Below are 15,516 nucleotides of genomic sequence, written 5' to 3' on the forward strand. Positions count from 1 at the left end.
CAGAAACCTTGCAGTTCAATGCATTTAATTATTCTATTTGTTACGAAAATTCGCAATACGGGACAAAACTGAATGGTTTGCAATAGAAAGCGCTAGTTCCACAAGGGGCTAATGAATGATGACATTAGCACAAAGCTATTCTTTAGCTGCCTAGAGCACAATCACTATTGTCTAATCTTTCCTACATCCTTTGTTTTGCGACCATCCCTGATTCCAAACTGTTCTGCAATCACCTGCCACAATCTATCTTTGCATCTCCGTAATCTTTTATTTCTTTATCATAAAGTATTTTGTGCGGGGAGACGAAGTTATGGTTATCATACCATTTTGGATGATCACGTTTGCACTGATGGTGGCTCTGAGTTCGAGGTCGGTGTGTAAGCGTGATGGACAAAATGTGAGGTTGTATTTATTTTTAAACATGCGACAAGTTCAGACGACAAACAGGTCTTTAGTCAGGACCAGTGTCGGGCAAGCTACTCAGGAAGTGTAATAAATTACTTTTTATTTATTACTCCTTTAAAAAATAATATTATCACCTTACTTATTACTTGGTAGCACGGAGAGTCCCACACAGTCTGTGCGCCTAAAAGACCTACTACCTGGCGCTTGGCATTCATTATTCAAATTTCAACTGAGGGTGCGAAATATTAAACTGAGGGTGCAATGTATATGCTTTTGTGCCCTCGTAGAACCGGGCCTGTCTCTTCCTCTCTCCCAGGGCTCAGTCACACATGCACCCAAGGCGATATTTGCCTGAAAGTTCACTAAAGTTCAGCCAAAGTGCATACTGACCTGGTCTACCAGGCACAAAAAACAAATCACATTCTGGTAACACAGCATTACTTGGATTAATAACTGTAATATAATTACTGTTTTAGAGATTGTAATCCCTTACTCAACTCGTCACTGGGGAAAGTAATAACATTACAATATTGCCCAACACTGGTCAGAATGTGAGTTGGATGGAATAAAGGGAAGTATGTATAACTTATAATAGAGTTAGGGTTTCATTCGTATGATATACAATACATATTAGGTTGTGTTGTGAAATTGAGGAAAGTATTGGATGCATCATTCATGCATATAAAGGCACAACCATGATGACTATTCCTGTCACATACAGCACAGAGTAACTTCTACTTATTGAAATGCAAAAATGATATTGCAGCTATACTAACTGAACTGAGGCACAGAGCAACTACTGCACTTTATATACCAAAGATCATACTGGTGTTTGTAGACTACGTAGGGGAACTGCTTTATTAAGTGTACTAAATTACAAATTATTGATTACAAAACTTTTGTATATGTTTGAGTGAAGTATGTTCAAGGTCACTGCTGTGCCTGTTATACTGTAGTACTGTAGTATACTTTCTGTGTGCTGCATAAAGTTGATGTCTGACAGTCAATCTGATGTATCGTGACACTCTCTGACCAAAAGTTAATGACACTTTATGATAGATGACTCCTTATCTGTTTACCCATGATGCACCAGGCCATCATTCACCAAATTATTCAACGATGACAAGGGGCCGACTATCAGTAGCGTGGCAGACATCATTCATATCTGTAACATCATCTAATTAAAAGACATCACTTCTGCCAGACAGTTGCCTCACTGCTAGCTGAGGCAAATTGATTCTCTACCCCCTTCTAGTCTATGCAAAAGAGGAATGAATAATTCATGGACATTAAAGTCTTATCTTCTGTCCTGACAAACAACGTTGCCACGCTTTGAATATTCCACAAAGGTGTGCAAAGGGTCCTTATTAGCGGAGTAGTCAGACAGGTGCCGTTTTCATGGGGAGTCATTCTGAATTTACTGCTGTTCGTTTCCAAGCCGCGCCGTAATTCTGGACACACTGGATCAACTGATTTACTTTATGACGTTGCTCAGTTTACGACAGCGCTTAAGGTATTTGCGTAGATTTTTATGGCTGCCACTCACAGATTATACCGGCAATGAACTGAAAACTATAACTTTGCAATGCATTTTTGCCACAGGCACTGTGACCATGGCCTAAGAAGCCAAATCAGTCCACGAGTTTCTGTCCATGTTGTTCCACTGCTCGACTGGTCTCCTGGCTCAACTTACAACACGTTCACGGCTATGACTCAAGTCATCATTGAAGACGTGAAGGCGATGTGAACAGCTGTGCACCAAGCCTCTCATAATAAAAAAAAGAAAAGCAGAAAAAAATGTAGCTCTAACTGTGTGTTATATTATATCGCTGTTTTATTCCAGTATGTGCAACAACACCATAATAACAGTAATAAAATAGATTGGCCACGCTCAGTAAATCTGATTGACTGGTGCTTTTTAGTCGATCCAATAACATAATAAAAAGCAATGCTTTCTCAATTAGCATTTATCTCCTAGTGTGAATCTTATAGATGATGTTAGATGATTATGGGTATCAGGGCAGGGTACATATTGCAGCACTGTGATCTGGTGATAATCAGTGGGCAACCTACAGGTCGGAAAAAAATTAAGCCATTGCAGAAGTGCCTCAAACTTGCATGCTTAAGGACAACACCAATATATGTACTGTACATTTGGATACGGGATGATCCTCCATGTCCATCTGTCCATACTCTACATATCTACTTAGGAGTGTAACAGACAGTGGGGGCAACCTCCGGGTCTGAAAAGTGAAGCCAATGCTGAAGTGCCTTAAACTTGCATTCTTTCTAACAGCCAGCAGGGGGCGACTCCTCTGGTTGCAAAAAGAAGTCTGATTGTATAGAAGTCTATGAGAAAATGAGCCTACTTCTCACTTGATTTATTACCTCAGTAAACATTGTAAACCTTAGCTTATGGTCTAAATCGCTAGTTTCAAGTCTTCTTAAATACAGCATGATGTTCATTTAGTAAATTATGGTCCCATTTAGAGTCAAATAGACCATAAAGCAGGGTACGCTTTACGGCGTGGCTACCTTGTGATTGAAAAAAACAAGATGGTGATGGCCAAAAACCAAGATGGCGAATGGCCAAAATGCCGAACAAAAGGTTCCAAAACGGCAGTCCACAATCCAATGGGTGACGTCAGTGACTCCACTTCTTATATACAGTCTATGGTTTAAATCCCATGTTGGTGAGCATCTAGATTGCTGAGCTAGATGCTAAACCCCAGTATGGTGTGTACATTCATGGTGAAAAGTCCTTCAACTTACTTAAACTCTGATCTCCTTGATGGTAGCAAATAGAGATATATACATTGAATTTAATGGCTCCCCATAATGTGCTGCAAGTACTACTGAATCTACTGAGAATCAACACCAGGGTCTGCAACTCAATGCAACTTTCACACAAGTTCTGCTCAGTTCTATGGTTTGCTTGACAGCCCTTGATCTACGATCTACCCACTTTATTCTGAGGGACAACTAGCGATAATGTATTGACAAATTCAGGGTCTCTGTGTTTTTAAGGTTTCAGCTCCTTTGCACCATGACTGGGTTATCTTGGTTGATGGATAGTGAATGAATATTGAAAATCAGGCGGAATTGAAAAGTTCAATACAGTTGTTAGGCTCTAGAGAAGGGGAATTAGTGACCTTTTTTATCAGCCTCTCTTTCTCAGCTGCCTCACAGGCTCACTGAGGGCCTATCTTTGAAGCACTGAAGCATATAGCAGAGTGAAGTAGGTTGAACGATGAATAAAGTGAAGAAGACACCAGCTGAGAGCTACGATGACCTCCAAGTATGTAAAACGCTCATATAAATTCAGCATTGGGTGAACAGAGGTGGAATGGCTTCGAGTGCTCCAGTAGTGTGCATGAAATGCTTGAGTCAAGCCGAGTTGTTGACAAAGACACAGAAACGACTATCGAGCACATAACTATTTGATTGAATCGGCTACTTTTTAAATAATATTTTATGGAAATGGAAAGAAGAAGTAAAAGAGAGGAGTAAGACAGGTTGAAAGAAACTCCGCCACAGAGGGGGAGATTTACTATCATTAAATATCCCATTTCCTCGTGAGGAGTTAAGCTGCAAGCGTGCAAAAAAAGATGTGAAAACTGAAGAGGAAGTCGTAGGGAGTTAGAGGAACTCAACTCTTCAAGGAAACGCAGCTCTCCCCAGATTGGCTGGGGTTACTTTATTTTCAGGATTTGCCAGAAGGGGTTTGCTCCCACACATTCACGTATGATGAGGAGAATATCAGACAAGATGAGACTCCTTCACTTTCTCTCGTGACTTTTTCTGCTCTAAGAAATGCTTTAAATACAAAAGGACTGATGAGATGAAGGTTGATTATGAATTCTCCCCCACTGCTAAATGTGTCAAGCCAGCCAAATGTCGGAGGATATTCTGTCAGTGGATATTGAGCTGACTGAAAATGTCAGACAGAAAGGAACCGTGAAAAGAGAGCATGAGGAGGAAACAAAAGGAGGAATCTGGTCCACATGTGTTGGTGTGACTCAGACGTGGCAGTCATATTGTACTGAGAGGGGGTTGGTGGTTTAAACTACTGTTTCGCATTAGTCATGACCTGCTTCCTTTGGCAACAACTCCATGTTGAACGCCCTGATCCATCTACACAAGAGAACCAAACATTTGAAGACCCACAATAAGGTTGGCAACAATCTGGAGTTCAAAGTAAGTTATCCTTTGGCGAGATATCAAACACTACTAGTTTATCATCATTTGAATTTTGTAATACCCCAAAACACAATCAAAACTTAACTAGACTACATTTTTCTTTTATGGGAAAGTAGTAGGAAGAGAAGCATGAGTATCAATTTAAAGGATTAAAATGAAGAAGAAATTTCTATTTCCATGGTTTCAAGTTGCCCTTTCTGTTGCAGCTGAATCCTGATTATTGCATTGCTGTCCAAGTGAATTATACTTAACTAGTGGAAAATGATGTGGACACATCTGTCAAAATGTTTATAGACAAGATAATGAGAACAATGAACTTCAACACATGAAATAAACACATCAGAAGGAGATATTAAACATATTCACTGAGACTATGCGAATGCGAATTTCAGCTCTGCCACATCTTATCCATGTTCTCTGAGATGATGTAAATGGAAAATGTGGGCACCGAAATAGCAGATGCAGCCTAGACCTTCATTTTTCAGGGATGGTGTTTAGCATTTTCAAACTTAAAAAACTTTTTTTTTAATGGCACAAAACCTTGGACTTACCCAAAGCTGTGTAAAACTCCTCTTTTGTCAGGTGCTCGTCGTCGTTGACGTCGTTGTACTTCAGCAGGTCGAACAATGTGCACTCAGAGACGTCCTTGGACAGACCTTCTTGCTTGATGACCTTCAATGAGAATGCATTGATGTTTAGTCAAAGACAGACGACAGTACTTTCAAGTGTGATTGAAAAATACAGCAATGCCGGCCGTATTACATTTTCTTTTTAAACAAACTTAATGAGGAAATTAATTACAATAAGGGTAAGGCAGGTAAAAGAGGGTAATTAAAGATTAAACCATGTTAAACCAGAATGTCTATTCATTCTGTTTAAACCGGGTATTTCTGCACAGTTGCAGATAAAGGTTAGGCTACACTAATCAGTGTTTCCCATATATTCATTCTGCAGTGGCGCACCATCGGGTGCAGGGCTTAGTCTCTCCACACAAACATGGAGCAGAGCAAAGAAGTGAAGATGTTGTGAATACTGGTTACAAACAGGCTCTGTAGTGATTAGCATTATTTGTAGAGGTAGATTCCAGTGGTGGCTGCGTGGGATTGTTTCCAAATTGTGGGATCCAAACCTTTCCAATAACTTCAGAGCGTCATAAAGTCCTAAATAGGGTTGGCCGATTGGACGAATATATCAGCTATTGGTGATTGGCTGAGTACATCACCGGTTATATTTTTAGGCTGACTCTTTGGGTGATGTTTGTCAATTTATTTTGCTAATTTAATTATCTACCTTCGAAGAACGAGAGCCGCTCAGCCGCTGCTCAGTGGGCAGAGAGAGAGAGAGACAGCGGGAGATAACAACGTGTAGAGTTGGGATATTTTCACATCTAACTCGCATCAAACGAGAGTTGGTGATAGTTGGAAAGACTATCCAAAATGGATTTGGTGAGTTTTATTTTGTTTTTGTCAAGTTTGAATGAAGTGTGTTTGCTCTGCCTCTAGAACAGCTGATCTCCCAGTGCAAATATATCAGCAATCGGCGGTTGTTGGGCTGATGGTGGCTGGTTGGAAAATGTTAACATATTGCCCAACCCTAGTTCAAAAGTCAAAATGAATTGAAAAAAATATATATGTAATAATTTCCAAAATTCCCAACATGTTTTTTTTAACAAAATATTCTGCTTCAATCCAAATTTGTTGGTGTTTAGCCTTTCAAAAACAACATTTTCACTGTAGTCAAAAAACTGTTTGCTCTCCCGCTATCTGCACACAGTGGGAGGCACGCATTGACCAGTTATATTCATTAGAGAAAGTTGATTTAATAAAAAAAAGACCAACTCATTTAATCCAATGAATCAGTTTATTCAAAATAAAGATTTTGTTTAAGGATTTCATTTTTTAAGGGTGATGTCGTCATGAAATGACATTCAAAGCTTCAATCAAAAACCTCAAGAGAAGCTTCAATAGTTACAAAAAAAATGACATTCGGTACAGCCCTAATAAGTATCTCAAAATGTACTTGAATACAGTGTTTGTACTTACTTTGTACTTCATTGATCTACTGTCTATGTTGAAAAGTTTGGATATAATCTCTGTAATGAGTCAAGGTTAAGTGCTCAATCTAAACTCTGAGTTGAATGTGTAAATTGATGAAACACACACGGGATTAGCTGTCAGTTTATTGTAGCCAAACTGAAGTTTTGTCACAATAAATGGTGAAAAGGCCCCAAACACTGTGCAGATTGTATCATCAGCCTGCTACAGCGTGGTCCTACTCATCCCCCTCCGCATGGCCCTGGCAGTGAAACATCCATCACACTAGATCAGCTGTCACAATGCTGATCACAAGGGACGGCTTTATACATCATGCCTCGTCTGTCGGATCACTGCACTTCCCTTCCCCGATGACTTGCCCCAAAATTTAGGAGTCACCTGTGATGGCATATCCTTAGTGTACCCTAGAAACACAACAAGCTACAAATAACTGTGGCATGTCTTTCGTACACTGAATTATTTGATCTCATGTACACAATGTTGTGTTTTTCCTCTTTCTGTCTTAAGTATTTTAAGTAGCAATTAATTGTTGATCCGCTTCTTTTGATAAGTGAGTCTTTAAAATGCTATGCAGATTCCTCAAGAATAAAAAGGTATTGAAATTCAAAAAATGTGCTCGACTCTCTAGTACTTCTTGCTTGCTTTGAATTGGAGTAATGCAGGTGGCCTTTGAGAGATTTGTAAGTGGTGTTGGAGTTGCATGCTTTGACGCTTTAACTATTCAACCACAGTGAAAGAGGACGACGGGGGTGTTCAGGAGCTTTCAGCAGACCCTGAGCTAAATGAACTGATACACATCATTGATGGGATAAGCAGCTGTAATGTTTATTGAGAATGCAGCTTCTGCCTGTTTCAAATCGAAGCTTAATTTACAGTACAGAGCCAAGGGAGCATCGGCTGGTTAGTCAGATAGAAAACCGATTTACCCAAGGTTTTACTACTGCATTGCATTTTAGACTAATTCGAGTAATTACACAGGACCTATTATTGTAGCACAGACATTATGTACCATAGCTACACGTGGACATATGTAGTTGAAAACACAGTACTGGTCACTGGCCTACTTTTAAAGGCTGTTGGCAAGGTGACATCTACATGCTGCTGTCACAAGAAGAACATCTATTTCTATATAAAACAACACGATTCTGATCAAGCCGTGTTGCTAAGTTTAGTTTCATTCTTCTGGTCAACCTTCAAGATCAGCTTTCTGATATACAGACATCTTTTTAACTCCATACTGATCTTAACCATTACAGTTAACACACCTTTTTGCTTAATTAATTAAACCTCTGCATGAATTTGCCAAAGTCCTACGCATTTGTAAGAGGATGTTGAAGGTTCCACTGTAATTTAGACCTTTTGTGTGGGTCCTGTAAACAGACACTGTTCCTCTTTAAGAGAATATTAGAGTATTTTCAAAGATTTGCACATTCATTATACTGTACCTATTGAGGTCTAGACGAGGACTTCATTTGCTCCACTCTTATTCTCAAAGTATAAGAGTGAGCAGGGGTCACCTGTTCTCAAACTTATTTTATAATTAAAATACAAATCTTTTCCAAAAGATTTACAAAACTGCATAACAAACTCTGACTATAATTCTATGGAGGGACAAAAAGGGAAATCTTTTCAAAAACTATGACATTGAATTTCTTTTCAGGGCTGTCAATCGATTAAAATATGTAATCACAATTAATCACATGACTGTCCATAGTTAATCACAAACTAATTTTTTATCAGTTCAAAATGTACCTTAAAGGGAGATTTGTCAAGTATTTAATACTATACTCTTAAAAATATGCTGCTTTATGCAAATAAATGAATGCATTTGTTATTGGAAATCAATGAATCAGTGTGCTGACTTGACTATGACTTGCCCAAAACTGCATGTGATTATCATAAAGTGGGCATGTCTGTAAAGGGGAGACTCATGGGTACCCACAGAACCCATTTTAATTCATATATCTATAAATTTAGCACACGTTTGGAGCGTTATTTACTATCCTTCGCAAGCTAGTATGACTTGGTTGGTACCAATGGATTCATTATGTTTTCTAGTTTCATATGATACCAATGTCTTCACTATAACTTTAAAATGTTCCCCAATACAACATCCAAAAGATCGATTGCGTTGATGCGTTAACGAAATTAGTGGCATTAAAATGAATTTACGTAAACACGTTATTGTCACGTTAACTTTGACAGCCCTCTTTAGACACAAAGGTTAGGGCAGACATGGCTGGAGCAGAGACCATGGTGCTACTGTCTTCTCGCACCTTTTTTGCTAAAAGGTGTAATTTCAGGCATTCTATCTTTGTAAAAATTATAAATGGGCAATGCAAGAAGAAAAATAAGTCTTGATTTGCCATTTTGAAAGGGCACCCAAGACTAAAAGGGCACAGACAATTGTGCCCCTTCATGTGCACTCTCTAGCAAGTCAAGTAAGCCAGGATGAGGGATATCTATCCTAGAATTTCTAATGAGATCAGAAAACACTCCAATTATAAAGGGCGCTTCAGGGCACGAGGGTGGCAGCCATGGTTTGGTACTTTCAACTGCTGATAAGAGTGTGATTTGCTTGTGCAATGCTCTTTTTTGAGGGCTGGTTCACGCCCAAAATTAATTTGCATAAACCTCTTGTCTTCTTTCACATTCATTTTTTGTCAATACGGCAAAACTCTGCAGTCCTAGCTACTGAGGTTAAGGACATGCAGATTGCCCTGACAACAGAATCTAAGTGAATCTGAACCTTTATATTTAAAACTCACATGGAGGGAAGAGGAAACTGTACATCCCGCCGAGCTATTAATTACTCTGAAATTACATTCTGTGGGAACATTTAATACACCAACATAACAACTCATTAAAGACCCAATCCATAATTACATCCAGGCGCCCTTATGTTGAGGCACTGTTAACCCACAACTGCCTTCGTTTATTAAGTGATTTATCACATTGATGAAGCTATTTCACTGTAATATATTATGCAGTTATGTTGATGTGAGGTGAAAGTATGCAAAAGTTTCTCAACATTTTTAGGTTATAGATGTGTGTAAATTAGGGCTGTCAATAGATTAAAATATTTAATCGCGATGTACCAGATGATTGTCCATAGTTTATCGTGATTAATCACAAATTAATCGCACTATTTTATCTCTTCAAAATGTACCTTAAAGGGAGATTTTTCAAGTATTTAATACTCTTATCAACATGGGAGTGGACAAATATGCTTACTTTTTGCAAATATATGTATATATTTTTTATTGGAAATCAATTAACAACACAAAACAATGTCAAATATTGTCCAGAAACCCTCACAGGTACTGCATTTAGCATAAAAAATATGCTCAAATCATAACATGGCAAACTGCAGCCCAACAGGCAACAACAGCTGTCAGTGTGTCAGTGTGCTGACTTGACTATGACTTGCTTAAAACTGCATGTGATTATCATAAAATGGGCATGTCTGTAAAGGGGAGACTCCTGGGTACCCATAGAACTCATTTTCATTCACATATCTTGAGGTCAGAGGACAAGGGAACCCTTTGAAAATGGCCATGCCAGTTTTTCCAGGCCAAAATTAAGCGTAAATTTAGAACGTTATTTAGCCTCCTTCCTAACAAACTAGTATGACATGGTTGGTACCAATGGATTCCTTAGGATTTTTTAGTTTCACATGATGCCAGTGTCTTCCCTCCTTCCTTTAAACTGAAAAAAAATTAGTGGTGTTAAAACAAATTTGCGTTAATGCATTATTAGCGCGTTAACTTTGACAGCCATAGTGGAAATAAAAAAAGGTTCCCTGTCAGTGCAGCAAAACAAGCCTGTGGTTTGGGTTGCGGTACGACAAAAAAACGTCATTATCCATAATCTTGACTTTGTATGTGTGCGTATGTGTACCTCAAATTCAAAGGAGGCAATGAATGTATGCATGAATGCAAAAAACACCTTTTGATTTAGTTGAAAAGCCAATAAACGCCACCTGCAATCGACTACTATTTTAATTTCTGACTATTCGAGAAATGCTCGCTTCTCTTCTTTTCTCTGAGCATTTGTAGCTGATGGTGTATGAAATCTGCCAACATTCCCATATGTGTCTAGGATAAAAAGGGGGATGAGAGCTAAAAGCAGCCCTTGAGGAAACCCATGAAAAGAGCTTCTCCATCTGGATGTTAAGTATTACTGACTAGCTTGTGTCATTCAAACACCTAGGGAGAGGTGGAGTGGTACAGCTTGGCCTCGAGTAGAATAAACGGCACCACCAAGAGGTTTGAAAATCCAAAAGCAAAATCCAATAGTTTTAAAGGGCATATTCAAATTCAAATTCAGAGCGTATACTGACAATATTATCCCATGAAACAGCACAACATGGTTTGTTGACTACGCACTTCACTCTCTAAGCATTGATTTCTCTCATGCTGGCACGGCGCACCAAGTAAATGTAAAAACATGTAAAAATATGTAAATAATATGAAAATATGGCAAAAATATCACTATTTTTGAGGCGTTATTTAGACGCTTTGAACTCAAAATACTCAAGTATATTCAAATTAATCAAATGAGACCTCCCCTGTTGGGCAAGAGGGCGCTGACAAAGCTAACCAAGGTGACCCCTGTGCAGATGGGATATCCTACTGGATCAGCAGGAAACTGACCTAAGAACAGCAACTGGATTCATGTTTCTGAAAACCACCGCAGGTTGCTTACCCTTTCAATTATTTAAATACTTTATATATTAAATCAGTCCTCAGGTACGGGGAGACTTTATTTGTTATGCACATAATATCCTCCTTCCTCGTAGCAGCTGCGAAAAGCTCCTTTTTTTACAACCATTCCTCTTGGCAGCGCTGGTCAAAGGCTGCAGCTTCCCAGGAGCACAAGGCTCCTTTGACCCACATTGCTTTTCAAAAGATTTACCTAGAGCCGCACAGCACAGCTACCAGAGGGAAGGGTAAGAGGAGTAAAATGGACACAATTACAAGTATGGCAGACATCAAAGTGTCTACTTTAAACACCTGAGCTGCACACACTGGTGGTTTGTTCATTTGTAGTCTCCATTTGACGGATGTTTAAATATAAACGACTGTGGTTTTGACAGACTGAAGAGGTGTTGTGGAGTGTCTTGAAAAGGGAAGTGCAGTTAGAAAATGCTACTTTTTGGGAGAAAGAAACCTGACAATTAAAGGTTTCATGTGACTGAATTAAGGCTGTCAAAGTTGATGCGATAATAATGCGTTAACGCAAAGTTGTTTTAATGCCACTCTTTTCGTTAACGCATTAACGCAATCGATCTTTTGGAGGTTGTAGCGGGCTCAGTTTTTAAGTTATAGTGAAGATACCACTATCATATGAAACTAAAAACATAATGAATCCATTGGTACCAACCATGTCATACTAGCTTGTCAGGAAGGACGCTAAGTAATAATCCAAACTTACGCTAGATTTTGTTGAGGAAAAACTGTCACGGCCATTTTCAAAGGGGTCCCTTGACCTCTGACCTCAAGATATGTGAATGTAAATGGGTTCTATGGGTAGCCACGAGTCTCCCCTTTACAGACATGCCCACTTTATGATAATCACATGCAGTTTGGGTCAAGTCATAGTCAAGTCAGCACACTGACACACTGACAGCTGTTGTTGCCTGTTGGGCTGCAGTTTGCCATGTTATGATTTGAACATATATTTTATGCTAAATGCAGTACCTGTGAGGGTTTCTGGACAATATTTGTCATTGTTTTGTGTTGTTCATTGATTTCCAATAATAAATCCATACATACATCTGCATAAAGCAGCATATATTTATTAATTATATTTAAATACTTGACAAATCTACCTTTAAGGTACATTTTGAACATTAAAAAAATGTGTAATTTATTTGTGATTAATTGCGATTCAGTGTTTTAATTGATTGACAGCCCTAGCCTGAATATTGTTTTAAAAATCTCATAAGATAAGTGTTAGTTATTGCATTTTACCTTCATGCCTTTTGTTCAATATCCTTACCTGTGAGAGCTCGCTGGCATCTATTTGACCATTGTTATCTGCATCAAAGCGTTTGAACATCATATCAACCAATTGCTTCCTGGCAGCCATGTTGTCCTTGTGGGCCCCGTGGATGTTAGAGCCCATGTACCGTTTGTCATGCAAATCCAGAATCTTGGTTTTCAGTCGACGGTAGTCACTCAGTCTGCAGTTATCATCTGGGAGAGAAAGATAAGGGGAGAGGCAGAGCGGTTAGGAGAAGGAGAAACTAATAAACTTCTGACAATCATTACTGTAAGAGCTGAGAGGAAAAGTGTGTGTTTGTTTTGTTTTTGGATTACTAAAAATATTTAAATGTTAACAGGATGTCTAAAAACAGATATTTCATAAACACCGAAATGACTCCCAGGTGTTGAAAAAGGTACATGATTAAAAGCATTGAACTTATGATTCCTAAAATTGGATGCAATGTTTCAAATGTCAGCCAATTAGTACCTGTGGAAGCTAGAATCCCCCTGAAGACTCACATTATTAAACAATAAGCTGCTGTTTATATTCAGCAAAAACCCTGAATCTGAGCAAGTCTGTGATTGTCTGAATCACAATAACAAATGCTAAGGATTATTCTCCCGAGGGGAGCACAAACAGTGACAGTCACAGCAGCATTTCAGTGCCTCAAAACTAAGAGAGCAGCAGCTCCATCACCACAGAGAAGAACAAATCCATAACACCGGTGGAGCTAACCCTGACAGCAACAGAAAACATGATGGTGTTGTATTTTCAATCCGCCATCAAAGGCTCAAGATCAAAGAAGTCAACTACATGAAAGGTTCAACAGAGTAGAGTCGAGGCAAAGAGAGAAAATAATGACTAGAACTGCAGGTTGACACATGTCATATCAACTTCTTATTGTTAGATCTGGGAGTGTTTCTCCTCTAATAACAGTTATATTAGCTGATGTCAAACAACCCCACAAGAAAAACTTTGTTGTTCACCGAGATGCTTCTCAACTCTCAGGGGAGAGGAAGGTAACATCGCTGCCACGTCGTGTGCACCTACTCGGGACAAATCTGGAATAATAGCTGCTGCACGGAGTCTTGTGCGAGACAAATGAACTTTGTTGGGGATGATCAGGAGAGAGTGATTTAGCGAGAGTCGTAATGAGATCTCCACTCAGTGGAGCCGGGTGCTCGCTGAGAGCTGATGACTAGTTAAGCTGAATCAGAATCATCCCAGAGAGGAATCATTAGCTGATGTGTAGGATCTCATTTTTGTCTTAAAATTTCTTGCAATCAGCGAGCACTTAAATGAGATGCTCGGTGTGATCCTGACGCTAATATGAGAGGCTGAGATGCGTTCTACCAACACTCTGTCAGTAAAATCAATGCATGGGCTTCCACAGAGGCTACCAAGCCACTTTCATTTTTCATCTCAATTCTGTGCAACCTTGTAAAGTGTAAAGGTGTAAAACACGTTATTCCCTGATATTTAAATATTTAGTATTGTGATGGAGAAAAGGTGTGATATGCAACAGTTATGAGCCTGTCTTTGGTTTAAAGTAGGGCTGTCAAAGTTAATGCGTTTTATACATCTATAAACATTACATAGATAGATGGACCAATTATCAATCACTGACGGTATTAAGTATTAACTATCTATCTAAATAATGTTTATAGATGCTTCACAAAGCATATATTAACCATTTAACAATATATTATAATCACCAGTTGCAAGAACTTTACAATAGCCATCCAAATAATGTCTATAGGCGGTTTACAAACCAATTATTAACCATTAACAGAGTGTTACAAATATCGATCTATGTAATGTTTATAGATGTTTTAGCAACGTTTTCTTAAAGGTTTACAAATCATTTGTCAATCATTAATGAATACTTAATACAGTATATAAAATGTTATAATGTGTGCAACAATAAACTGTTTAAATAAATGAAATAACAAATTATATCGTTGCATTGTTTGTTAACAGTAAAATAAGAATTAACTGAGTTTAATTAACTCAGGCATCGGTTTACCATTGATGAATGATGGTTGTTATAAAGTGTTACCAAAACTTTATTAGGGAAGGGTATTGTTAGGATTTTATCGATACTACTACTGTTATCGTTATACTCCTGATCAATTCGGTTCTTTTTCATTAGCTTTATAATACTAAACAACTAAAGGTTGTTTCTAGTGTTCTGCAGTGTGATAATGAATTACACAAAAACATTAGAGAGTACCAATAAAAGAACCAATAATATCAGAGCTTATCAATACTTTGGTCTTTAATAATTTAACACCCGTTTAACACCGGGTTTCGGTACCCATCTACACACTTTATTTAGTTTTTGCCTTTAACTTGCCACCCATCTGTATTATGTTGTGTTTTTACAAGCTCTCAGTTGTTTCTGGGCTGTAAAATGGAAATCTTTTCTTGCAATGCTTTGTTTTCTAATAACAAGTTGGAAAACTGAATAATTGAAAGCTCACATAGCCAGGTGGAGAGAATTAAACATAAGCAAGGAGCTCAGGAACAGCCCTTCAGTTTGTTTTAGCAGGTACACCTGTCAGTGGGAGACATACTGAGTTGTTGACAGATGTTGGCGCTGCACGCTCAGTCGGAAGCTTCATGAAACTAGCAGAGTGTGAACAACAACAGTGGTGGCTGGTTAGCTCGTCTTTTCAACGAACCACTGCAGATAGTTAAAACCAACAGGCCCCGACATTTTTGCTTTGGCAGTTAAAACAGTGAGAGAAAGGCTGGTGAATGCAACCAGCAAGTTTAATTCTTGCTGTGGAAGCTGCATTAGTTGTTAAGAGCGCAGGCCATTCAGGCTGCAGCATGCTGCATATCATGGGACAGGCTCTGTTTT

The 15,516-nt window shown here is 38.7% G+C and overlaps 1 protein-coding gene across 3 annotated transcripts in view; it reads right to left on the reverse strand.

The window, feature by feature from the left end:
• The window catches only part of fstl5 (follistatin-like 5), a 210,477-nt gene that overhangs the window by 89,111 nt on the left and 105,850 nt on the right, over positions 1 to 15,516 (reverse strand). For all 3 annotated transcript variants that reach the window (XM_037780279.1, XM_037780278.1, XM_037780277.1), the window contains exons 5-6: positions 12,663 to 12,859; positions 5,157 to 5,277 (exon numbers count right to left, since the gene is read on the reverse strand). In XM_037780279.1, the coding sequence (XP_037636207.1) occupies positions 5,157 to 5,277; positions 12,663 to 12,859 (318 nt within the window). The remainder of the gene's footprint in view (positions 1 to 5,156; positions 5,278 to 12,662; positions 12,860 to 15,516) is intronic.

Source organism: Sebastes umbrosus, chromosome 9, assembly GCF_015220745.1.
Source record: "Sebastes umbrosus isolate fSebUmb1 chromosome 9, fSebUmb1.pri, whole genome shotgun sequence".
Lineage (NCBI taxonomy): Eukaryota > Metazoa > Chordata > Actinopteri > Perciformes > Sebastidae > Sebastes > Sebastes umbrosus.